The 27,115-nt window shown below is 38.8% G+C and overlaps 1 protein-coding gene across 2 annotated transcripts in view; it reads right to left on the bottom strand.

Moving 5' to 3' along the window:
* The window catches only part of LOC121951319 (contactin-associated protein-like 4), a 200,311-nt gene that overhangs the window by 59,816 nt on the left and 113,380 nt on the right, over window positions 1–27,115 (bottom strand). For both annotated transcript variants that reach the window (XM_088085078.1, XM_042497596.2), the window contains exons 8-14: window positions 25,152–25,299; window positions 18,792–18,998; window positions 8,838–9,013; window positions 8,596–8,724; window positions 5,538–5,805; window positions 5,178–5,321; window positions 3,609–3,780 (exon numbers count right to left, since the gene is read on the bottom strand). In XM_088085078.1, coding sequence (XP_087941204.1) covers window positions 3,609–3,780; window positions 5,178–5,321; window positions 5,538–5,805; window positions 8,596–8,724; window positions 8,838–9,013; window positions 18,792–18,998; window positions 25,152–25,299 — 1,244 coding nt within the window. The remainder of the gene's footprint in view (window positions 1–3,608; window positions 3,781–5,177; window positions 5,322–5,537; window positions 5,806–8,595; window positions 8,725–8,837; window positions 9,014–18,791; window positions 18,999–25,151; window positions 25,300–27,115) is intronic.

Below are 27,115 nucleotides of genomic sequence, written 5' to 3' on the forward strand. Positions count from 1 at the left end.
TAGCAAATGTGAGGACCTGTTGGCTGAAATCAGACATAAACAAGATTAAGTGTCCCTTGTGATCTCTGGGCCATTTAGAGTACTCTGTTCTGTTTGTTTCTGAAATGTATTAATAACATCTACAGGTTTGGCTATACCAAAAAGGACAGTACAGTAAGAAAATACGCTTTTTGAGTTTTCTATCCACCGCTTTCTTCCTGCCATTTTTAAGAGGAAAAGTAGAAAACTTAAGTGCTCCAGATGGCTGATGAGGTTTTTGTTACCCTCATTTACCAGGTTGTTCACCTCTTCAAGAAAAGGATGGACTTTTGTTGACTTCTTGACCATGTTGCTTGCAATGTGAACGCAGGTTAGAACTGAAGTAAATTAGATCTGAGTGTTGATCCATTCAATCTCTGCTACAAGACTGATGGGTCAAGTCCATTAAATGCATGACTGCCTCTCTGTGGCACTCATTGCATTGGGTTGCACTGCTATTAAGTCTGCGCACTGTCACACTAACACACACGTAACACTCTGCACTGAGGTTAGAAAAGCAGTTTCTTTAACTCCATTTTGCTTTAAACTTTATATCCTATGGACCTAAAATATAATCAACAGAGTTAAGATGAGAAAATGTACAGGTGGGGACATGACTTTCTTGTTCTGTTCCAGTGAGCAGATCTGTGCAAGAACTGAATTCTGCTGGATAATAATGCAATAAATGTGGAAACAAGTGGATATTTAATTAAACCCACTGGAGCAGATTCTTCTTTTTTTGGGAAGATGTGGTTGTTGTGTGTAGGTTAATTCATATGTAATGTAATAGTATATATATGTGGGTAGGTATAGAAGTGTGTGTGTGTGTGTTGGTTTTTAATTTGTTCTTTAATTGTTTTCAGTGTGACACTGAGACAGCAGGCAATTGGTTCTGCTCCACATGACTTACTCTCTTGATGTGAGACAAGTATAAATTACTCTTTCAGAGATGAAAATGGAAATAATGATACATTACTGTCATATACAATTGCTCTTTTCTTGTTCAGCATTTCTTTCTGCATCATATGTGGAGGTAAAAACTGTGTTATCATCCTATAACCTTTTATAATAAAGTCTCCTGTTTTGACTCCAGTGGTGACAGTCCATTGGTTGACCTGACCAACGCTTTGATCCAAACTGATATATCTCAATAACTGTTAACTGAATTTCCAAGAAACTTTTCTACAGCCGTTCATAATCCCCAGAGGATGAATCACAGTGACTTTGGTGATCTCCTGGCTTTCCCTTTAGAGCCACCACATGGTTGATATTTGTCATTTAAAGTGAAAGGTCTCCGCAACTATTGGATGGACTGCCATGAAATTTGGTAAACACTATCATATTTCACTCAGGGTGAACTGCAATAACTTTGGTGATCTCCCAAGTTATGGTCCAGCACCAAAATCAGGCCAAAATGTTAAATTTTCCATTACTTTGGTTTATGACAAAATACCAGCCAAATATCTTCATGTTGGCAAACTGATGTTTAGCACTTAGCTGTAGGCTCATAGTCTTTTTAGATTATGTTGTATTCTTCCTCTGTGTATTCTGCATTAGATAAGTGATATCCAACAGTAGTTAATTATCATTATTTTCAACAAAACTAAAAATTAAAATTGAAAGATAGGTGGCATTATGCTTTAATGCATGTGCTACATAGCAGAGAAGAGAGATAACAAGCAATAAAGGAGATGGAGAATGAATTGTAATGGTCCCTGCATAGAGACCCATGGTCAGTGCTATAGCCTGGAAGCCATTAGGGTATCTCAAAAAAAATTTTTTAAGGTCTTTTGTACATGCCTAAATGAAATCTACACAGCATTAGTAAAAGACAGCTAGAGTAAGAATAAAACCAGAGGGAAAAGTCCTGACATTAATAGAGAATGAAAAGCAATAAATTGTAAGATTGTTTAACACTTATAAGCTATATAACACTATGGCTACCATCATGGTGCTAATTGAAACAGGCTCGATCAAAGTTGACAAATCATAAAAAAGCACAAACACAGGTGAGAATAACACTTATTATTTAAGTGAGAAATAGAGAACGTTGATTATTTTGTTGAGAGATCTTGATCCGTCAGATATCAGGGGGAATAAACCAAACAAGGCTGTCAGTGGTTATTTTGCACCTCAGATCTCCACTGAACAATGGTTCTCCTCTCCTTAATGGAAATACTGTGAGTGCACGCTTTTGATTATTTGTGTGTGTGCTTCTTATTTTCTTGGATTCAACACTTTACACCGCATCACCTCACAAATAAATTACTCTGCCAAACATTCAAAGAAAAGAAAAATTACATTCCACTTCCACAATAGTTGAATGTCATATAAAGCTGGATAACAAAATACAGAAATAGCACAACTCCAGCTGTTGGTCTCTCTGTTTACGGATTTTTGGAAAAATTACCAGGATGGGCGAGTGGTTAAGGCGTTGCATTAAAAAAAGAAAAGGTCATTTCATGAAATTGTTTGGTTTATGCATTAAAAGCATTTTCATGTTGATCAATTTTAAAAAAAATGATGTCGCTAGGATAGCCTAGTGGCTAAGGATTTGCATTCAAGATGCAACAGACACATCTCCTCCCATGGGTTCAAATCTCAATCCTGGTGCTGGATTTTAAGACTGTCTACTATCATAAGTTACTGCAGGCTGTAAGCTGAACAGGATTTAGTGCTGTCCACAACAAATAATAGCCTAAATATATTTACTGTATGCTGTTTAAAACACTGCAGTGTTTAGTTTGCATTCTTTCACCCAGACACACCGTCCAACCCACAGAGATAATCAAATCGCAACAACTAAAAAATTACTGAACCAGAAAAACAACATATATTGGTGCCTTTTTTTTTTTTACACTGATCCCTCCCAAGTACCCCAAAACTGTGTTCCCTGAAGGATCAAAGCTCGAGGCTGCAAACAGAGAGGTGATCTATGACACCATCTTTTCACCATTTTATGGCTGCATTGCAGACTGCCTATCTAAGCAATAGAGTGCTAATTGTATCTGCATTGGTGTCTCTTTGATGGCAGAAGGGTTAAAGGCACATTTTGTAAGATCTATAAATAATTTTCAGCTTAAAAGATTCAACCCTATCTACAGAATGGGAATAAGTAACAAACATTTAACAAACATATCATTAGTGTTACTAATGACAGCCAAACTATGAGCTTACAGTTCGCCGCAGTTAAATGGCATGATGTGACTGTTTTCTTGTCACTGTGGCATTGCTAAAACTGAGCTAAGTAATCCATAAAGTAAACTATACACAAACGCAACATGTGAAGATCATAAGAAAGCAGCCTTATTTTGACCGGCTGTATTTATGCTCTGCTGTCAGTTGTGAGTTGTCTTCTTTCATGACTGTAAATTGCGGTTGTATGTACACAGAAATAGACTGACTCAAATAATGTCAACCACCTCACCCTATTGTAACCACTTGACATTACTGTTTATGAGATCAGGCAAGATTAAAGGGTTAAATACTGCACCCACTTTGGTTGGACTGGATGGCTGGTATTTACAAACAGGTCCTTTAAATAATGGATCAGTGGTAGACAAGTGAGATGGACTTTTGGAGGTTCTGACCTGTCAATGATGCCACACATGTCAATCTGCAGTTGGCTGTAATTTCCCAGCAGTCTTTGCTGCACCATAATCAGGTCCACTGGCTGGTTGTCCACACTGAGGAGACGCATGCAGCCCTGAAAGATGTCGAAGGGATTTTTACATTCCTGACTGTCCTCTTCAGCAGGACAACCTGGATAGGACAGCAAAGGAAGCAGATAAAGGCAAAGAAAACGACGAGAGTGACATGAAAAAGACAGCTTTAAGGAAAGGTCAATATCCAAACATTGGATACTATTTACCCAAATTTAAGATACATCAGCACTTAAGTCAAAAACAACTCACTGTGATAATTAAAATTCACTGTAAGTTTAGTAAGTTTACTGTCCGGGTGAATGTTCACTGTTCCTCAGGGGTAAGACATTGATTTGTGTATTTTTCAGAGGCTGGAATAATGCATATAGAAGCCTATATAAAATGAATATTGGGATTTTTTTCCTCAGCAGTCCATTTAATGTGGAAAAGGAGATGTGTGAGTGTGTATGTGCAGGATGATAAAAAGCCTAAGGCGGTTAGAGAACATGCCTGGACTGCAATACTGCTGAGCTACTGGAGGACAAAAGTGAGGAGATTTGAGAAAAGGAGACAGAAGGAAAAGGCAGCGGAGAGGGAAACAGACAGCTAAGGATAGACTGGAGAAAAGGATGAGAAGACAGAATACAGGAAGAGAAAGAGGAGGGAGAAAGGAGGGGAGGACAGCATGATGGAAGGACTAAAGGAAGAAATGTGAAAAGAAACAAGATAGGGAAAGATAAAACAGACTTATAACTTTCATTATAAAACAGCCACGAGCTGAATTTGGCTCAGCGCACCCACAACTGTAGAGGTGAGTACTGACAACACCAACTGTACTCTACATTGTATAAAAATGTCAGAAACTTTTAAAATATTAATACACATGTTTCAGGGAAAATCTGACACATTCATATGAAAAATATGATGAAATAAAAACAGGCCAGATGATTCCTGTCTTTACTGCAACTATAGTTTTAAGTTCAAAGGTGCAGTCAGAAAAGTTAATGGATGGAAAAGACACACTATGACCTAAAGTTGCTGCTGAAAAATTAATTTAAAAATAATATAACATAAATCATTCAGATGGGTTGCACTGACAGTGATAGTCTGAGCTGTGGCAGACATTAAAATAAAATGAAAATGAATTGAAATGCAGAGAAAAAAAAGAGGAAATAGATTAATTAATTAACGAAGGATATTAAATTAATCATTTAGGTAAATATGACTGAAAATGGGAAAAATTAAATAAAAAATTCAAATATAGCTTATTGACCTCAGACCTACTGCAAAATGTATTTGAACCAGAACATTAATTATGTGCAGCCGAACTACTCTTGAATACGATCAGTGCTCTACACAGATTTTCTACTGTTTAAATGTCTTCAGAATACTAATTCAAAGTATAATTGAGGCAATGCCAGTATGATCTTTAATGTTGGTGAACTGCAACAGCTCAGTGATCTGCACTTTCTACAGATGGATAACAGACTTTCAGATTATTTGTTTCACTCTTACCACCAAAGAAGAGTTGACTTCCTATGGTGACGGCGTGGCTGGCATGAGCGACGCCTCCTTCTTCTCCATCCACAGCAATGGTCACACGACCTCGTCTGGAGTTCAGCTCCACTGAATGCCACTGACCGTCATTCAGAGCAGAACCTGGGAAAACATTTAATAATATTAATCACTATTTATGTGGCTGCTTTAAAACAAAATCACAGTTTTTACAGAAGGGGTAAACGTATTAATTAAAAATCAATTAGTGGTATGGAGGTTAAGGGTTACATTAGTCAGGGTGTTTAGCTGTAAAGGCTAGGATAAACCTTTTAGGCATTGGTAACAAGAGGTAATTAACCTTAAATTAATTAGTCTGACCTGCACTGAGCTCCAGGAGAGTCTTGCCAGCTTTATGGATCTGTAACTGGAGTCGGGCCTCGCTCAGGTACAGCCAAACCATGCCCCCGTCCAGAGGCAGCTCAAAGGTTAGCAGAAGCCCCACCTTGTTCCACGTCCTAAACTGGAACCCCAGGGACACACCCACAGAGGAGGTTGCCATCGCCACCGGCAACTGGAGGAAGCTCTGGGGGCCAGGGAACGTCACAGCGACGGAAACCGACTCAGCACAAGAAAAGGTCACATTGCCCTGAGAGAGAAACATGCAGAGTGGAGAGAGAGGAGGTGGGACAGAAAAAAATGATTACCAGAGAGATAAAACAACATAAAACATGAATATTAATCAGTTGCAGAGGGCGTGTCGATGTGACCTCTGTCACAATTATCTCATCAGCAAGTCTCCTTGAGAATAAAAGCCATGATGCAAACTGAAAAACACCAATGTCACCCAGCTTAGAGGCGTGGCAGGAGGTGGGGAAGTATGTGAACAGTACTGTATGGACTTTCCCACTGCGGTCCATTGTTTTGAGTAGTGGTAATGACACCAGGTTCTTTGCTAAGGCTGCAGCAGTAATATATTACAGTCCCAGCTCTCTGCTGGGAATATCAGCCTGCTATCTTTATAATGCTCCGGAAACACAGATGACATCTAAAAGCCCTTTGTAGAGCTGTTAAAGTGATATATAGAAGTACATGGTGGAGGATGCAGCACCACTACAAAATAGAAGGTAAAAAGTGAGCTATAAAATCTTCCAAAAGCCATTCACTAACACACACAGACACACAACTAAAATCCCCATCACACACGTCATTTAAGGCTCGACTTCATTTTGTTATCACACCTTTAAGAATGGCCAAAAGTGGTCTCTATATTAAAAAGGGCTATAACTAATAGCCTCTATTAGATCTTCAGTCATGCATGTGAATCTCTGAACCTTTTTTATCTCAGGCCCTCCGCTCTCTGCTCTTTTATTGTAATGAGAGACCGTTTATTCGAAATGGTTCAGAGCTGCTCTCCACTGAGCTCAAACCACTTATTGTCATTGCAGAAACATCTAAAGGTCCTAATGGAAAAGACAAAGAAGTGTTACTGAGAGTCTACCCATCGCCTACTCTCCTTTGTCCTGCCATCGCTCACTGTCCTCATTAAGCCCTCGTCAGCTTCACTAACCAGCTAGCAGCTCATTAACAGCAGTCACAGCATCCAGATGATTTCCCAGTGGTGCTCTACGGATGTCAACATGTATGAACCTGCACGTTGACAAACACAACTTCATATATTATGCACGTGAGGGGACTGGTTAGCATTGGGAAAGCTTCAGTGGAACCTTGTGTCCTCGTGGTGTTTGTCAGTAAGTCACAAATAACACCAAGCAGAATCTTCTACCAGTTTTTTTTGAGGGACAAATTTAGCCTGCGGATTTTATTTTAGGTGGCGCAGCTCCAGCTATTGATGCTGTATTCCCGCACAGATATAAAAGCTCAGAGCCCAGAGACTGTGGAGAGCTGAACATCAAAGCTCTTTGCTTTCCCCCAATTGATTTACGTGATCTGTCATCATCACATTGCAGGAATAGATGACAACTCAATGTGGTGCCACAAAAGATTTGCAGGCTGGTATTTCCCAAGGATCTCCCCTTTGGAGCTTATTATTTATCTTTTAAGAGATCAATACCATTATATATCTGAAGATGAGTATGCACAGTTTCAAGAAGTATAACAACAGTAACCTTTCAAATGCCATCCTCTTATGAAATTGTGTTTGCAAACAGTTACCTATTTACAAACCATAATGTTACAGTTACTTATTAGCAAACACAAAGCAGCATTAGCATTCATCTGGAATCAGTTATTGGACACCTGAATAATGTAACTTTAATATTAGCTTTGGTTCAATCTCTACACAAATCTGATGGGAAATATCTGTCTCTTAATCTGCAAGATGGTTGATAATTCTTTCTTACATCACATGTGATAATTTAATTAAAACAAACTGTCACTGAGTTAAAGGGAAACCTCTGGTTTCTTTAACCTGGACCCTATTTTCCCATGTTTTTGTGTCTTCGTGATACATGTTATCAACAAGTTTTAAAAAAATTGTCTGGTATTAAGTGAGAGACTAGCAGTTGCAGTGAAGGTGCAACATAATCATCAAGGGCAATTGTGCAGAGTCACTTATGTCCCTTTAAAGTACTTGTTTTTGCCACTGACAGACTCATAGTTGTTATGAGAGTCTGACAACATTAGGCAAAAAAAGACCCTACAGATAAACAAAACTTTTTTTCTGTACCTTTTACGCTGATCTGGTCTGTTGGTTAGTACTGCATATGTAAGTTTTGCTGATGGTGAAGCCTCTATCTGAAATCTTGTGTACTCTTGTGGAGCGTCAAAATCAGCGAAATATATTTCATATACGTTTTCTGTATCCCAACACAACAAACTCTTCCCAGCATTAAAGTTACTTCCTTTTTTACTCTTGTGTCCACCATTGTTTCCCTGTCACCTTTTGTGAGATTTCAGAATAAAACTTGAGTGAGACTTAAGCGTGAAACCAGCCAAACATATGGAAAAACATTTCAATTTCTCTGTAGGTTACTTTTTATAATGTTGACAAACACTCATGACCCCAGTCTGATCCTGTCAGTGGCAAAAACAAGTACTTTTCGTGGATGTAAACTGACGGTGCACAGCTGCCTGTAGGAATTACACTGCAGCCTGTTTCACTGCTGCCGGCTGCAGCAGTCTCCCTCAATACTGGACAAATTTCAGAAACTGTTGTCTGCACTGGTCACTTAGACACAAAAAACAGGGAAACAGAGTACAATCTGAAAAATACTGAAGTTTCCCTAAAGCATGACATGTCAAATTAGCTTTACTGTATAAACTACCAGCGAGCTAACTTCAAAACACAGTTACCTTTAATGAATTTTGACTGCTGTACACAAATGTACTTTTACAACTGCTTGTTGGCTTCTATCTGTCAGGATAAAGTCAGTAAGGTGGTACTGTTTGTGTTTAGCTCATGGTGAAATTTACTTGCCTCTACAGTAACTTGGTGGTCTTTATTTTTTGCTAATTCTATCAGGTTGAGGTCGTTGTACCGCAGGTTTTCCAGGCAGCCATGAAAGTTCCTCTTTGAGACGAGGTCCTGGACTGCCCCTACACGCAGCTGTATGGAGACAAAACCATGCACAAAATTACCAAAATTAAACATATTTGCTTTTTCAACTTTTATGCATATAGCATGTTTATGTGGGCATGTTTCTGTGTGTTCCCTCCCACCTGCTCCATGTCCCAGTCATTGAACTCTGCAGGGATTTGAACCCTTTCTGTGTGTTTGTCCACAGTGAGGTTGAGGTGAGAGCTGCGCCGCGCCACCGCTAAATGGTGCCAATGCTGATCATCTAACAGGCTGCCGAGGGAAGCGAGGCGCCGGGGTTCTGAGGATGAAGTCCTACCTGGAAGAGATAGAGTGATAAAGATAAGGAGGAGTAAGAGGGTGGGGTAAATAGTATGTAAGATGAGGAACGAAAGAGCAGTAGCAAGAGAACAGAGCAGATGAGGAGAAAGACGGAGGCAACAAAGACAGGGAAGAGAGGATAAGGGGTTGGACAGAGGATAGACATGGGAGCGTTAAGGGGGAGGGGGGTGAGTGATAGGAGGAAGACCAGAGGTAAGTGAGATGACAAGAAGTAAGAGGAGGAAGAAAAGGGAGGAGAGAAAAAAAGAGAGGAACAGGCAGGATGAAGTTGAGGTGAAGGGAAGGTAAGATAAAAGGAAAGGAAAGGTGAGATAAAAGGAGGACAACAAGATAGAGAAAGAAGAGAGGAGAGAAGGTAAAGATATCAGTGGATGAAAAAAGGGAAGTGATGGCAAAAGGAAGGAGAGGAGAGAGAGGATAGCAGACAGACACAATAGGCCATAATTGAAGAATAATCACATACCAAGAAATAAAACACACTGAGACAGACTTTTAATCAACACATCACCACTGTTGAGTTTGCAAAGTCTGAGTTCAACATAAAAAAAGAAGGAAAAAAACATGCACAAAATAAGACAAGATAAAATGAAACTTCAATGGTTTTCTCATAGTTGTTTGACTTGTGAGTGTTTTTCAGCGTTAAGTTTGTTAATTCATAGGCAGGTTTGCTTCTATAAAGTATAACTGAAGCTAATCTGTTTCCTTTTCAGTTGTGTTGTTTTCTCCTATTTCTATCTTTAGCTATCGGATCCGATAGTTTGTTGTTTGTTATTTGACCTGCAAGTCTGCCTCTTTCTAACAATCTGACCCAGTGTCAATGGAACGCAAGCCTAATGACAGCTACAACGCACCAGCCTCCGCATTGTGTCTAAATATTTCACTTTTCCCAGTATCCCACAGAGAGGGTCACACCGAGGTCAGCCACTCTCATCTCATTAGGGAGTACAGCATATCTGCATACACGCGCTGAGAACCGAAGCCAAATATGTAATAATAACTAAAAACTGCAGAGGAAACGCAGCAAGACATAATTAATGATAGATGAGCTCCAGCAGGTTGAAATTTGGGGATTTGTCCCCCCCAAAGTACTGGGAGAAAAGCTTTGTGTTTCTGCTGAGAGAAGAAGCCGAGCCATTAAAAATGTATTAGATATTCTCAAGGGAGAGACAATTCAAACTTCAAAGAGAGAAACAGAGACAGTGTGGAAGATGATGGACAAATTTATTTTTGATATTTTATTCCATTTTGTGAGAGGGTTTATTTGTCTGCAGCTTGGATGAAGAAAAAAAAAGATTTCATCCACAGAGAGAAAGTTGTGGAGCCCATAACACAGGGGACGTTTGTCCTGTCAGAACATTTATTGTGATGAGTTACTGCAAAGAGAGAGAGATCAATATGAGAGACTTGAAAACAAACCAAATGTGTTAAATGACATTGATTAATGGGACAGTTATTGTGCAGTTGGAGGTGGAGAAGAGAGGAGCAGGATTTTACGATTGAGGGTTTTATTGTACGGATGTTAAAACGCTTAATTTGTTATTGTAGATGTACAATGGAATTACGTTTGGTTACTCTCAGGCTGACAGCTGTACACAAACGAAAAAAAACCAGATGATATTATTACTGGCTGAATGACCAGACAGAGAAAGTATGAATTAAAATGAGAGATTTTAGTGCAAAAAGATAGAGGGTCCCTTGTCTGGTAGTAATATTTAAAACCAGTAGGTAATTTGAGGGGGGACAAGAGGGCATGCCATCTCCCTGGTAAGCAAAATGTGGTCATGTTGCTGTGATGACCTTGATAACCTGCCATCTCTCTCTATCCCCTGGGTCCAGACCAAGATGTCGTCCTGTCTCAACCCAGACCCAGAGTTCTTAAATTTTAGTAAGCGTCTTTTTGTTGATAGGAACAGCATTTGTATCACAGATTTAAGTGACTGAAAAACTCACAGACTGTCGTAGAAAATAATTATTTTCTAATAATGTTAATGTAATCATGAGTAATTGTATGGAGTGGTATGGTTCAGTAATGTCATGAGGACTTTAGAGTCTTTCACTGTCTCCAGTAAGTCTGTGTGTTAAGTCAAATCAAGTCAAGTCAACTTTATTCATAAAGCCAATTATCACAAAACACAGTATACGACATCCCTCTGTCCTTAGACCCTCACATCGCCAAAGGAAAAACTCCCCCAAAAAAAACCTGTAACGAGGAAAAAAAATGGAAGAAAGCTCAGGAAAAGTGGCTCAGGAGGGATCCGTCTTCCGGGACGGACAAACGATACTACAAGGGTGAGACCTTGTAGATGTTTTGACCACATTGATAGGCATAGCTGTCTGACATATGGAATGTACTGTTTAAAGCTGAATTACTCTTCTGTTACTTCAAGTTTTTGGTATGTCTCTGTCCATGCGTGTGTTGTGCCAAAAGCTTCTCTGATCAGATTTGTGTGATAGAAAGGACAACTGAGGCTCGCCGAGTTCTTTTCATTATACAACAAGTTTGCTTCTTCTCTCAAGTTATTTAACTACACATCAAATTTGTGTTATTTATCAAGTTAATTCACCATTCATCGGTTCATCAAGAGTACAAGATTTTTCTCAACACAGACCAATTGCTTATGTTAAATCATTTCATATGATGCTACTCAGCCAATCACATTTGATCATAATGATAAGAGATACACACAGAGAGACAAACGTTAAAAAAACAGTAATCAGAGAACAGTAATATTACATGCCGTGTTCTAAGAAAGAAAAACAGACAGTGAAAACAGAGCTTTAATCAAGAATGGACAGATTTGTTTCCCCCGCCTTTTTGAAATTAACAAACTGGCTACTGTATAGAACCATATGCTGCTCTTCATCTATTGGTTTCCATTTTCTTTGTAGTTTTGTCTTTGGCAGTGAAGTACAAAGACTCTGAGACTGTCATCACTGACGTTGTTAGATATGGTTACTTAATGAGTTGGTCAATTAGTTAAATTCTGAACCAAATAGCAGAAGAAAGAAAAGAAGTGCTACAAGTTTAAAAGGTCAAATTCTCCAAGTAACTGACTAACTTGCATGTTTTGTATTAAAATACCCAAGTCAGTTTTTAAAACACAATTTCTAGGATATGTAAAATATGTATATATTTTTTGTGAAGGTCAGTTTACTATAAATTTCTTCTCTGCTTCAGAGCACAAAGTGACAATACTTGGCCGAATGCTTGAACTTGCTTATCTCCTCACTTTTATAAATTCACATTCACACTGAAAGCTTTATAATTATATTTTTCAACAGCTCAAACGTGGCGGTGTCAGAAAACTGACCTATTGTGACAAACACTTAAAATGCAGTATTAATATTTTTTACACTTCACTAGACATTTGTGATGAATCTCTGCTTTAATTAGCTGTCACTTTTGCCTTTAATATTAAGACTTCAAATCTTAATGCTTTTCACACAGGCAATAGATGTGCCACATATTTGATAATACTGTTTAAATTATTTTGTGATAAAATGGGCAAATTAAAGTAATAAATTACTTAACTAAAAATGCCTTGCTATATCATACAATTAGCTTTTTTTTGCTACATACTGGACTTATCAGGAAACCATTTGATAATGATGTGACTTACTGCCTCTCGACACCCCCTGATCTTGTGAGCAACTAATTAAACTGTAGTCGGTGGTACAGATATAAATTGAAGCGTGATTCTGCAGCTGAATGGCTTATTGCTCCAGTACTAATACTAATCTTCAAATACAGAACATTCAAGAACTGGATCTCGATGAACTATATATTTAATATTTCGCAAAATAATGGCATGTTTTTTCATCTCATTTTTTTCATCCAATGTCTTGCTAAACAATGAAAAAGAGAAATATGTGTCCTTGTACGCTCTCAGTTACATTTAACTGACCTGTTTGTTTGTTTGTTTTTAATAAAATTTAATTTGAACATGTGCCCATGTACAGTAAACTGTTGGTAGAACTGAAGAGTGGTCAACACAGACTATGCTTGTATTGATTTGGTTGTAAAAACTAAATATTAGTCTGTGGTTTAGTCTATATTTCTATATTATTCTGCACATGTCCTGAAGACAGAAACACCTCACTGTGTCTTGTCTGCTATTTTATTAGTGCTGCTCCAAATCTGATTATGGAAAAGACAGTGACAGCTCTTATCAGAAAACTGGCTGGTTTAATCATTTTAGAAACTGACTCTCATAAAGCACCATGTCTGTCACAAAATCTGCAGCTCTGTGATTATCCGTAACTTGACGGACAGAGAAAAGTTTGTTTTGAGTATTTTTTTCTGCGTCAGAAGTTTATTATTTATTTTATTTTCACTGAGTAAGAAAGGTAAAGAGACACAGTTTTTAAGATAACATCATCCACTTTTCTTTTGTTTGAAAGTTGCGAGTTGATTCTGCATCATAAGCCAAACTGTAGAAACAAGATACCAAAATCAGACAGTCCAATTTGCAGCAGTTACAGTGTCTTCAGTGTCAAACACAAGAAATGATCACAGAGAATCATTACATACTTCAATAAACTGAAGTATGGGGTTCAGAGCACAGGGAGATATTGACTGGGATACCATGAACTAGCACTACATACAGGCTTATATTACATAATTCTGTATTAACTATGAATGGGGATATCTATACAGAATTGACATGTGCTGATACCCACAGTGAAATATTGTGAAGTACAATGCTATCGTTGCTGGAGTGCATGTGTGTGTGTTTGGTGTGTATGTGTGGGGGTGTATTTACTATACTATATTGTATTTAAATATATTTTCTATATGTATGTATTTTGGATTTCTCTGCAATACAAATATAGACTTACCCTTTGATGTAATAAGGCAGGCACAAAACATGTAGATTTACAAACAATATGTTTTTAACAATAATGAATAAACCGTCTCTCTGTGGATGACACTGAAAATACATAATCATCAGCTCTACAGCACTAAACATTAGTACACTGGTGTTGCACACGTGATATCAATCTGCACACTGCTGACCTTTTAAACTTGCAGTGAATGCCAATCCAAACCTGCCGCCGCAGTGTTGGACCTTTAAAGCCAGAGTTGGGCTCAGTGGTTGAATACTGTGATGGCATCATCCATCAGCCTAACTTTATTATCTATCTGCTTATTGTTTCACTAAAAAAGCCAAAATCTTACAATCTGCATCATTTAAAACTGACAGCAGCTAAGTGTCTGATTTCTCTTTGCTGAGGGAACTTTTCCCAGAAGTTTTAACTCAGCATATTTTTTAATCAGTATTTTAAATTGAAACTTCAAATTGCATGGGGTAATTTGATATGTGGTTCAGGATTATCTAGCAATGCAGAGCCCTTTGATTATTACCCAGCAGTGCAGCAAAGTGAGTGACTGTAACTTATGAGATAACCACTGTTTCACCATGTGGACTGTAAGTAATCAGCAGACGTATTTTTTTTTGTGTTGAAAATGGACTATTTCTCCCCTCTTTTAAGTGGTGGTTGCAGTAGGTGTTGTATATGTTGTATCTGTTGTCCTTGCTTCAGCTTGAGAAAATAAGACATACTGTGAATGGATCCAATGACAAATACACTACAATATGGTCTCCAGTTATTGATCATGTGAAAGGACTGACTCTTTAATACACCATACCATCCCACTGGTGATTTCTTTTTGATTTTCTTTTCGCCGTTGGAATTAATATGTATGTTTTGCATAATATGAATATATCTGTTTATTGCAACCGTCTGTCAATTTGTATGTCTGTCTGCATAAGCAGAAATGTTTGTTAAATGAAGTTATAAAAAAAAAAAGAATGGGGCAAATTCCATTAATACAAACATACTGTGATCTGGGTGACAAGTTGCATTCTGATTTCTTCGCCAAATCCACCTGCAGACTATTACTTAAAATGAGACTGAAATGCCAATAAGATGATGATACAAGCATCAATACAAAGCTTTAACTGCAATTCATTCCAGTATCAAGTACAATAATACTACTTGATGTTCTGAAAGATGTTCAACAAAAACAGGTCACTTTAAGAGCCATGATGCACAAATGACAAAAACTGATAGAACTAAGCAAGGTGCAAAATGCACAAAATATTTTGCATGTAGGCAAAGAAAATGCTTTCATAAGAAGAGCAGTGCTTTTAGTGCACATTGTCTGAAGACAGATTTATCTGCTATTCAATTTCAAACTATTAGTGTTTAGTTTCCGCTGTTCTCCAGGCAGAGAAAGTAGGTCTCCCTGTGAAGGGTTATTACTCAGTGTTGCCTCATGAAATGAACTGCAACCACTCCGGGGGGTCAGACCTGGAGGTGTTAGTGTTAACAGGGCAGAGCGGAGCATGCGTGAGCTTGGGGTCAGTGCACACAGCAGATGACCTAAATTACACAATATGTAACCTAAAAATCTCATGCAGAGAGAGAGAAGCAGAGGGAGAGAGAAAGTGGAAAATATGAAACAGAAAGTTGAAGGACACTGAACTGAAAAAGGCTTCTGGCTACTTTAGAAAAAGTACAACAGGAGAAAACAGGCAAAGAGTTGTGTTGGCATATCCAAAAAAAAGAGATACATAATAAAGGAAGAGGAGGAAAAGAAGAAAGATGGTTGATGTGAAATATCAAAAGAATGTGAATCTGTGTGTGTGTGTGTGTGTGTGTGTGTGTGTGTGTGTGTGTGTGTGTGTGTGTGTGTGTGTGTGTGTTAGATATGAAGAGCAAAAGTGAGGAGACAAAAAAAGGCAAGTGGTCTCTTCTGATGTGGAAAAAATACAGTAATATGAGATCTGTGGAGACAAACCGAGCCAAACAACAGTAATTACAACAGAAAAGAGGAAACAGAAGCAAAGAGTCATGTAACAAATACAGAGGAGAAGAAAGGGATGGAAATATAAGAAAACACAGTAAAAGAGGAAGAGGAAGAAGGGGAGAGGCTGTTTGTTGTTTTTACTGTTGTTCTGTTACAGCAGAAGCAAATCTCCTCCCCAATCTCTCCTCTATCTTTCCAGCAGACGGCTTTAATTTGTTCTCACTGAGCTGAATTCTCTCTACAGTGACACAGACTTCCTTTAAGATGACACAGTATTTAAGTCTGAACTGCCATTCTCTAAGATGCCACAGAATATGTTTAAAGTGGGAACAGACTTCACTTAAATTACAGGCAAGTTAAGTGTTATAGTGAAAGTGTTTTTCCTGAGGATGACAGCCCTTTCTTCCTAAGGAGACAGTTTTTCAAGGTGATCCACTTCTCACGGTGATACAGACGCTTTTAAGATGTCTCCGTCTGTTGAGACAGTGATTCTTCACGTGCACACAGTGTTTAAGGGTACTTAATGTCATGATTTTCTTTAAGGATGTGCTACAGTGTTTTCTTGAAGTGAAGTTATTTCACAAGTTTGCATTCTGAGAAAAGAGATGAAAGAGAAAGAGGAGGGCAGTGGGTTCAGATGGATGAAAGTTAGGATAGATGTCTGAGAGAGGAATGGATGAAGGAAGAAAAAGAAGGTGGGATGAAGAACATTTGTGAGGAATATGTATCAGAAAGGAGGGCAGAAAGAGAGTAAAGGGGGGATGGGGAAAACACTTTTGGGAGAAATGGAGAGAGGCCAAAAGGAAGGAAGGAAGGAAGGAAGGGAGGGACAGAGGAAGGAAGGAAGGGATGGATGGATGGATGGATGGATGGATGGATGGATGGATGGATGGAGAAAGTATCTCAGCAGCCAGATGGGGTTCCTGTCAAGAGGTGAGCCATATGGCCATATGATGATTCAGCATGGCAGCCTGACAACCGCTGGTTTAACCTCGTTTACACACACGCACGCACGCACACACGCATGCACGCACGCACACACACACACACAGTACAGACTGTAACTCATGCATCAAGTCTCGCACAGTCCTGTCCAAACACACGCTACAGTGAATGGGAACCATCCATCATCTCTGCAATGAGACAGAGACGCAGAAGCAGCAAAGCGTGAGCCAAAATTTAAACCAATCAGGCGGCAGCGTGCGTGTCGTCTATCTCACCCAACCACAACCAATCCACAGTTATCTCAAAGGAGTTTATATTGTCCTCTTGTACAGATGTTCTGTCCCAGTACGTCCAGAAAGTGACTCAAGTTACATGTCAAGGAACTCAATGTGTTCTTGCTGATCAGATTGTTTCAGCTGAAGTTTCTTTTTTTTTTTTTTTGTGGAAATCATAAGCAAGAAGTAAAGTCAGTTTACTTCTACCGACTACTGAGTCTTCTATTATTTGTAAAGATGCCAAAGTACTGAAGATTACTTATGAATCTAACAATGTATCATTGTATATTTTTGGTCTATTACTTACATTTAGAGATGGACATTTTTGAATATTTTAGCTATTTTCTTTCTATCGAAAGACAAAATTTTGGCACACACATCTCTTGATTATCTATTTTCTTAAAGACATGAACACAGACTCCTTACAGTCTTCAAATAACTTAGGACTAGTGTGAAACATCGTCATTTATGATTTACAATTTTAAATATTCACATACTAGTGCTAATTGTTTCTTATTATTACTGTATTTTAAATTTTATACACACTTTACACACAGCACATTATACATATTATTTATTAATTTACAACATTTACACACTAATGCTAACTGTTTTTAATTTGTTTAATCATAACTGTATTTCTATTGTGTATTCCATACTTTTACATGCTGGTACTTATTTCAACTTTTCTACGCTTGGCATCAGAGTGACTTTGATGAACAGCAATTTCCCTGAGGGATCAATAAAGTATTTCTGATTCTGATTCTAATTCTGATCTTGGAAACATGTTTAAAGTAAGCAACAGGCACTTATTCTAAAAATATATCACATGTTCCTAAATTTAGTTATTATATGCTTCACATGTTTTTCCTCTTTTTTATACATCTGCTGATAATTTTGGAACATTTAGTCTGAGCGTGTTGCTCAGGCCCATTACTATATTTCGGTAAGTGCTTTCATTTAAATGGAAAAGAAGTTGTTATAGAGGGCTCACTTATAACTAACCCCAACGCTCCATTGGTAAAAATATATGCCAGCATTCTCCTTATTCACGTATTAGTGTGTGTATCTGAAAATATCAATCACTGTCAAGAATTAGTTGTTTTTCTCCTGCAACCCAAAAATCAAAGAATTTCCCTTGCAATTTAGTGGTATTTTCTTTTAAACTCATTAAAGACACGAGTAACATGCTTTAAACCTTTAACCAACATAATCCAATAAATCTTATTTCCACATTTGTATTTTGTATTTACCCTTTATTAACAGTTTATTTTGAAAACTGGATGTAGTCACATGCATATCCTTCCGCTAACATCACCAAGTGCGTCACTAGGTCTCCCTGTCAGCTCGATCTGGGGCCGTTTGACCACATTATTTTTAGAACGGACCCTGTGGTTGAGTCATTGGCTCCCTGTAGGTGACCAGGCGCTCACGGGTACTGTGGTGGCTACACCTGTCCCAGAGAATGTGATATGGACGGGGCAGAAAAGAATACTGGCAGCTTGTGAGAAGTGCTGGTTTGCAAGAAAAAGTCACGGTACACTAGAAAGAAAACTGTAGAAGGGCCCGTACTGCATACCTGTGAGTACTGCCCCACTTCAAGCACTGAATAACCCCCACTTTTCTTCTGCGAGTAATGCTCGTATTTGAACTCCACTGTGCTGCATCAGTATGTATGAGAAAATGTCAGTGGGTATGAGTGCGTGTCTGGTGTCTTGTACCTTGTCTGAGCAGCAGCAGTAGCTTTCCTCTCTCTAACTCCAGACTGACGCCGAGTCCTCCCTGTCCGTCTGCGTGCAAAAGCATCCCAGAATTCCTCAGGGTTTTAAACTCCAGGGAGACAACCTCGCTGGATGTCCGCCTCGGCCCAGGACTCAACCTGTACACCAGACTGCTGCTGCCGCCGTCAAAACTCACGACATCAGAGGCTGAAAGAGAGAACAGAGACAAGAGTCAGGACCTTACAATCAAATAACAGTGAAGCATCCACGCCAGAACCTTGGTTCAGCAGTTTAACTATGATCCCCTTCATCGGGTGAAAGAATCTTCCCACATCTGTTGTTTGGTTGCAGGAGAGGACTAAATCTAGTAGCAACCTCTGAGGCTGAAATAAAAACTGCAGTTCTTCGAATGGCCACTTGATGCTGGCTCCAAAAGCAAGTCAATCTCCACTGACCTCATGTTAAAATGTCTGACCTAACACAAGAAATAATCATTTCTACACTGGTACAAAAAACAGTTTTGGGGTACATTTTTATAAAACTCACCTGCTTACATTTTTTTAGGCTTAAAGGTATGCGTATTTAAGGGCATGCCCACTTTGAGTGACCTGTGGTTTAATTGACAAGTTGCTACCATTGCAACGATGGTTAGTTTATATGACGATGGTGTAGATTCTACTACTATTTCAGTGTATTTTCAATTAATGAAATTCTTTTGTTAATTGTAACAAAATGGTTCCCTTAGAGAGTGTTGTTCACTAGCTAGTTGAACTACAAAACCCTTTAAGGAGTCAGATCTTTGGTTTTAATGTGTAATGTGTGTGTTTTGTTTTAATGTTTTTTGGCCTGTTTTCACGCACTAAATTTAAAATTGGAGTCCACAAAGTAACAGGTGATGCCATGTGGCTAAATCCATTATTTTTTATCAGTCTGTGAACTGAATCTGTATTCTGTTTCTCACTTTTCATCAGTTAGTTTTACCTCAGGGTGTCGCTTGCCTGCTGGGGGTTTGGGCTGAGGTGAGGTGAGTTTAAAGTGTGTGCTGAGTTTAGGGGGTGTGTAGGATGAAAAGAATGGACTGCAAATGCTGAAATGTTAAAAAAAAAAAGCAGCAGCTGAGTTCGGTGTCAATTTCCTTTTCAGCAGTACAACTAATTTCTCTGACTGAACGTTTTTTAATGAACTTGGCAACTCCAGGACTTGCACACAAACACACAACCACTTTGCCTGCAGTAATGCTCTTATTGGATTGTACAGTGTATTTCCTGCTGATTACAGAGCAGCAAGATGAAGCTCCAGAGCACTGAGTCACCCTGAATGCGTAAAGCTGAGAACATTACTTTAACTCCACTCTGCTACTTTATACACTAACGAGGCATTCAGTCCTAGATGACATTTCATCCCAGGATATTGACATCTGACTATAATTATCCCAAGAATAGATTGGTGCTTGTTTATGGCTCATAACTTGGCACTTGGTACTCTTCAGCTACAAGCAAATGCATTAATATGTCCTTCAGTCTGGCACATGTCAGGGAAACAGTATGTGGCAGCTACATTAATTTGGTGTACCTTTACATTGTGTTCAGTCCAGCAGCTGGCAAGTTATTAACCTTTCAACATTTTTTATTCTGTGCAGAAAGTAAATATGCGTTTGGCCTTTTGATTAACAGACTCTTAATTCAAACCTGCTTTAAACACTTGGATACAGTGGAAACAAGCTGTAGACACAACAGTGACATTATGAAGTTGATATGGCAAACCTGTAAGCAAACAGTTGTCTATTTACACATCTAGCAGATAGCAACTTAGCAGAAGTCAACTTTTCTGCCTTTGGCTGTCGAGAGCTGCCATTACTGTTTTGCAAACAGCGGCCTATATGTCATATCATCTACTCCAACGCAGTCTCTGATTGGCTGCTTACGTTTTACGCTTATCTTATCAGTATGGTTTCACCAGGCCATCACTCCTTAGCTAGAGAAACTTTGAAATGTTTCAATACTTTTAAACCATTACGAAACCCGTCTCGAGCTACGTGCCGAAGCTGGAAGTGACGAAACTTTTCAAAACAGTTCGATCTTCGGTGTCAAAATTGCCATCTCTATCCTCAGCCATTACATCATCAGCCTTGGGAAAAAAGCAAACAAAAAACACAATAACACGTGTTTAATTCTCGTTTACAACTTGCCCAATTGGGTTGCTGGATTAACAAGCCCAGCATGGCATTTCACTAGCCTTTGGCAACTGGGCAAACCTTATTGTTGAGCCCTGAGAAGGGAAGGCAAAAAAAAGACGTATTTTTGTGTTCTGCATTATCTAGAAATAATATTCTATTTGCATAAAAGGAATAAGACATCCAAATAAAATCCTACAGAATAAAAGCTTTATCTCTGTATGTTTTATGACCAAATAAAAAAAAGTGTCACAAAAATGGCAGAAAGTACATATCAAAATATTCTTAATTAACTTTACTCCATCATCATACTATCATTTAATCAGTAGCTCTGTAAGAAAAAAGTCAGCTATTTTATATGCATATAAACAGGTCACTTATACATTTTAATATCGATTAGTTCTTTTGATTGGGATCACAAACATATGAGGGACTGACAGCAGTAGTGTGATGTCTGAGGTGTTGGTTCTATATGAATGTCGAGTGTCTATCAGTTTTTATAGATTTGATTACATGTAAACACCTGTGACTGTTAAGGAAACCACAATGTCTGAAATCTGCCAAAGCACATTATGAAATGTTTTGTTGTGTTGCCTGAACAGCAGATTAATACCCACAATAAATTTTTCACACTGTGGTAAACTGTTTGCTGCTAACAGCTATATATCACCTCCCCTCAGTATATTACATTTGTTTTTCTCTGGAGGATTCAGCTGTGCATGCTACATTAGTTTACTGCCAGGAAAACCACAAGTCTCCTCTGCCAACCGTTACAGCGGCTGATAAACATATCACCCGAATATATATCTGCTGTGTCCTTAAATAACTTTAGAATATTTCCAAACCACTACAGGCTATTTATCAAAATCCATCTTTTAAATGTTTCTCATAATCCATCTTCTTCCAGAGGGGACAGTAGCAAAGACAGTTTTAAGGGACACAGAATGGTTTATATCATAAATCATCTTTCCAGTAATGTGAGTTTCCAAGTAATGTGAGTAATTAATGCTAGGAGGTTTGTGTGTTTTCTGTCTCTGTATTGAGACCTCTAAATGTACCAAGTATTCAGAATTTTAACATATTCGGCGTTTTTTTGTTGTTGTTGTGGACCTGTCAGGCCACATGAGCGAAGGTAAAGCTAATATGGAGCTATTATGGGAAGTAAAGCAATCAGATTCATTATGGTTATGTGTATTTGCTTTACTCACTGTGATATTTGTGTTGATGCATGCCAAATTTGTATTATTTTTACACTAAATAAACAGTGTTCAGCCGGCATGGTGGTGAAGTGGTTAAAACTGTCACCTCACAGCAAGAGGGTCCTGGGTTCTAACCCCATTTGGCGTGGCGTTCAAAACTTTGTTGGGTGGGGGGGGTTGCATGTTCTCCATGTCTCAGCATGGGGTTTTCTCTGCGTTCTCCAGCTTCTTCCCATATTCCAAAGACATGCAGGGTAACTGGTGACTCTAACTTGGCGGTGGGTGTGAATGTCAATGTAAGTGGTTGTCTGTCTCTGTGTTAGCCCTGCGATAGTCTGCGACCTGTCCAAGGTGTATCCTGCCACTCACCCAGTGACAGCTGGGATAGGCTCCAGCACCACCGCGACCATTGAGAGGATAAGCGGTTACGGCGAATGAAGTAATTACTGAACACTTTTCAACTAAACTCAATTTCAAGTATTTGGATCTTTCATCTTCCCAGCAATAAAATACATCTTTATGTGCTAAGTAGCAAATGTATGTAAATTGTCATTGTGAGCATGTTTCTATGCTAACATTGGCATTTCACTCAAAGCACCACTGTGCCTCACAGAGCAGCTAGCGTGGCTGTGAAGTCTTACTCTTGATAGAAAATGTATAGTGAGATTATTTTTTGTTTATTCACATGATAAACATTTGCACTGGTACTGGGAAATGGTGAAAAGGGAAGATAACCTGACTTCTAAGATACTGTTACCTGACAGAAAAACCTTAAACAAAATAACCCCAAAAAAACCCTGTTTATTTGTACTGGCGACAATTAAAATTACTCTATGTGACACCTTTGATATATATTATGTTTTAAAAGAATCAGTGTTCAAAACAAATGTTATTTTCAAAGCTTTCAGTCTGACTACAGCCTGACTTCAGATAAAAGGAGGAACCAGAAATAATGGAGAGGCGAACAGCTAGAATATGAGACACACACAGTCCATATGGAAATCATGTTTACACATTAATATTTACTGTTTGATAAATGTATTTGAGCATATATGTAAATGCGTGGAGCCGTTTTGATATTCATGAGCGTGGTGTGTTATTTCATGAACAAACAGCAGTGAGGATGGAAATCAGGGCAGAGACACAGCAGGGAATTAACGCTGAGAGGACAGAGCATTACAAACACCTGCTACTTTCACCAAGTTATGAGGAGGATGAAGAAGATGAAGATCAGTGAGGATTGAATGCATGTGAAGTTAAGTCGTGCTTATCCAAAAAGAAAAAAAAAGAAATTAGATAATAAAACTACAAGATGTTTTTAAGGTGGAAGTGAAAAGAGCAGTGACATTGATGTTTGTTATTTTATGAAAGGAGAATCTGTTAATCTAATAATTTAGTCACTGGCTCAAATAAGAAAACAGTTTTTTGCCATGGAACCATTATTAATACGAAGAACTGTGTAACTTAAAAAGAAAATCAGAGTGGGGAAAAGGTGAAAAAATATGTTTCTGTGGGCTGTGTGTTTAGTTCAATGTGTTGTTGCAAGCGGCTGATGCTGCCAGTGTGTTGTGTGATCTGGGAAATTAAACGGGGACAAAGGAAACTGTTAACACTGCATGTTTTGTGTGATGCGTGTTGTTTTCACTGTTAATAACAGAGGTGAGAGTGTAAATTAGTTGTGAAATCTGGAATTACTTCCAAGAAAAGATGTTTGACATGCTTTGTGTCTGCGGGCTATCGCAAAAATGCTCAATTGTGTGATATGTAATGAGTGTTTTTTCTCTTTTGAACACTATCGCTATCACAAAAATGTTCATTTGTGTGATATGTAATGAGTGTTTTTTCTCTTTTGAACACTTTTCACACAGAGATTGCGCTAAAGGGCAGCTACAAAGTCCTCTCTTTATGCTGCCTTTGCAATTTTAGGACAAGCAACACATGTAGTATTTAGAACTCAAAGTGTTGCTGGAGTTTCTATACCCATGATTTATCTCCCTTCTCCAGGTATTTTGGAAGTTGGTGAAGTTTATCCAGAAACCTTCACCCGACCATTTTCACACAGAAACAAACAACAGCGGTAGCATGCCGCTGCAGTGAGTGATTTTAGACAGCATGCCGGCATAGTGGAAGCAAAAGAGGCATGACGGGAACTTTAAACACTACAGCATCAGCCTCCAGTGTGACATTTTACATTAGAATCAGCAGTGTTTTTTTTAGATTATTATTTTTTTGGTGACTGATTTCGTCCTCTGATTGAAGAGTTAGATCCTCCTGAATTTTTTTCCCTAATTTGCGGAAATTTTTGGCCACTGTTCTTTTTTCGAGTGAGCTGCCAACAGCTGCTAACTGCTTTTTAAATCTCACACATTGGGTCACACACAAATACACGCCATAAAAACATTCCCAATCATGGTCCCGTCCTACTGGCTGTCCCTTTAATATTTATTATTACCTTTGCTGCCAGCTCAAAGGTTAGACAACTCTGTCCTACCATTCTGCAATCGTGACTTTTACACAGAAAGGCCAGGCAGCATAATGGCATGATATTCCAACCTTGAACAGTGAAAGGGGCTATTGATTGGAGAGATGTTAATTCTATCTGAATACTTAGAGGTAGTGATTTGTCTTTGTTAAATCCTCAGTGCAAACCTAATTTCCCTGGAGAGAGTAAGTAAACTCTGCAGGTCATGTAGATCAGTGGTTCCCAACTGGTGGGTCATGGTCCAGAAGTGGGGGTGGGTGTGGGTCAGCTCTTGCAATATGTTATATTTCTTTGTGTTCTTGTTTGCATTTTGTGAAAAGAAATTGAATATGTGGTAATTTATCTAATCTGTGGACTTAACACTAATGACTAAAGAGAAATCTGGACCCCTGTGGTTTGGCCTGTTGGGAACCATTAATCTAGATATAACCTTAACCACCAGCATTTCTTAAGGAAGAAACATCTCTAGAGAGTCCAGTTAGCCCAATAAAGAAAATAAGACTCACTGTAAGGACATCCATAGGTCTCTAGGCGGAGACCGATCCTCCCGTTGGGGTTCCAGTCCAGAGGAATGAGGCGGAGGAAGCGAGCGATTGCTGGCTGCTGCAGTTTGTACTGAACCACGCTGTCTGCATTACTGTTACCTGGAAAAGACTGAAAACATGAACACAATGAGGTCTTGTCTGTTTTGTATCTGCTTTATTGCTACCTGCAAAATGCTCACACGTCTCCTCAAAGCTACAACCATCAGGGCCTTCAACTCAACACATGACACAGAGGTAAGGACAGAGTCTCATTTAATCTTAGAAAAAGATGACGTGAATTCTTCAGCAGCAGCCTTTGATGAGCAGAGAGAGTGAAAAAGACATGATGAGACAGATTAACTTTGAATAGGAGACAGGAATAAAGAGTCACAGAAGAAAAGGAAAGAGGAGATACAGCAAAGAGAATCAAAAGGGAAATGACAGAGGGACGAAATGAAAGGGAAGGAAAATCACATGGTGAGAGGGAGATAAGCAGTATCGTCAGAAAACCAGAAGAAGGAAATAAAAGGGAGAGAGGAAATTTGAGAGGAATGGGTGAAAAGTAAAAAAGATCACCACTCGTGTCCTCATCCCCATCCCTCCAGGCGGGAGGAAACAAACCGATAAAGACGAGAGGGACGATAAAGAAAAGATGGATTGCTATATTTTCAAGCACCCACAGGCTTCTGAAGAAGGAGGACGACTGAGAGAAAGGCGAAAAGAGACAACAGCATATTTTCTCTCTGGTCTTCAGGCCTGTAAGCTAAAAACCGAAGCCCAGTAGACGTTGATCCAACAGCTCTGATATCAACTTTCTCCTCTGACAGACTCTGTAAGCTCGACTGACTAATGCACAGAAGTTGTGAAACACTTTGAAATGAGTTAGCTTGTGCTTGGTTTATGTAGAGTGTCAGATCAACATGTTTTTAAGCTCTACTCTCTCAGAGAAGATCCTCACTGCTGAGATTAGCTGGATTACCTCCATATGAGGAAACTCCTTTGGCTCGACTACTAATCAAAAGCTCCTCTCTGCACCGCTGTAACAAATGTGGCTTTACCCCGGATACACATCCAAGAAAATGGTAGAAAAATGTTATCCTTTCTCCATGTTTACTGCATTATTTAATGTGGTATAAGGCTCACAAAAAGCATGCAGGTAATAAATTCAAACATATTTCGAACTGGCTCTCGTGTGTTTGATTTCAACAAATGCTATTTTGTGTTCCCGTGGCTGTATACTGGACCATGTACATCACCAAAATGACATTGGTGTGGAAGGAAAGCACAGAAGAAGAGTTCTGTGTCTACCAGGAGAGAGGTAACGGCTGGCTGCCTCTGCTGTTCATCTGACTGATTTCTTCATTAATCAGCTCTACAGAGACCAGCTGAGCTTTTTCACTTTAATGGCCATGCTGCTCCATGTCTCTGCCATGTTCTTACCCATGATCGGTGGAGGAAAAAGCACAAAAACGACCTGCTAATGTTGAAACACAATTAGTTAACATTATACCCACTGTTTTTGCTATAAAAGTAAAGGCAGTGGTGTGACAATCAAACTAAAGTAACTAGAATGTCATCATTTTATCCTTTTAGAAATTTGTGAAAAATGTTGTCAGAATTAGTGTGTGAATTCTTGAATTATAAACAAAAACATGTTTTGTGGGCCAAAATCTAATCAGTTCATCTTTGAGTCGAAGTGGATGGTTGTGCCAATTATAAATAAAAAAATCCCTCATGGGGTTTCTGAGGCGTCACATTTACAAGATAGGGCTGTATGTATGGACGGATGCACAGCTGACATATTAGACCAAAAAATAATCCCTCTGGCTGCGGCAATCACTGACACTAAAGCATAGATGATGATTGGGAATGTGAGTTAAATGACAGGGCTCCTCTAAAATACTCAAAGTGCGGTAATGTTTGTTCTCCAAGTGTCAGCTCTCCTC

This window comes from Plectropomus leopardus, chromosome 12 (assembly GCF_026936395.1).
Source record: "Plectropomus leopardus strain MGB_pleo_1.0 chromosome 12, ASM2693639v1, whole genome shotgun sequence".
NCBI classification, from domain to species: Eukaryota; Metazoa; Chordata; class Actinopteri; order Perciformes; family Serranidae; genus Plectropomus; species Plectropomus leopardus.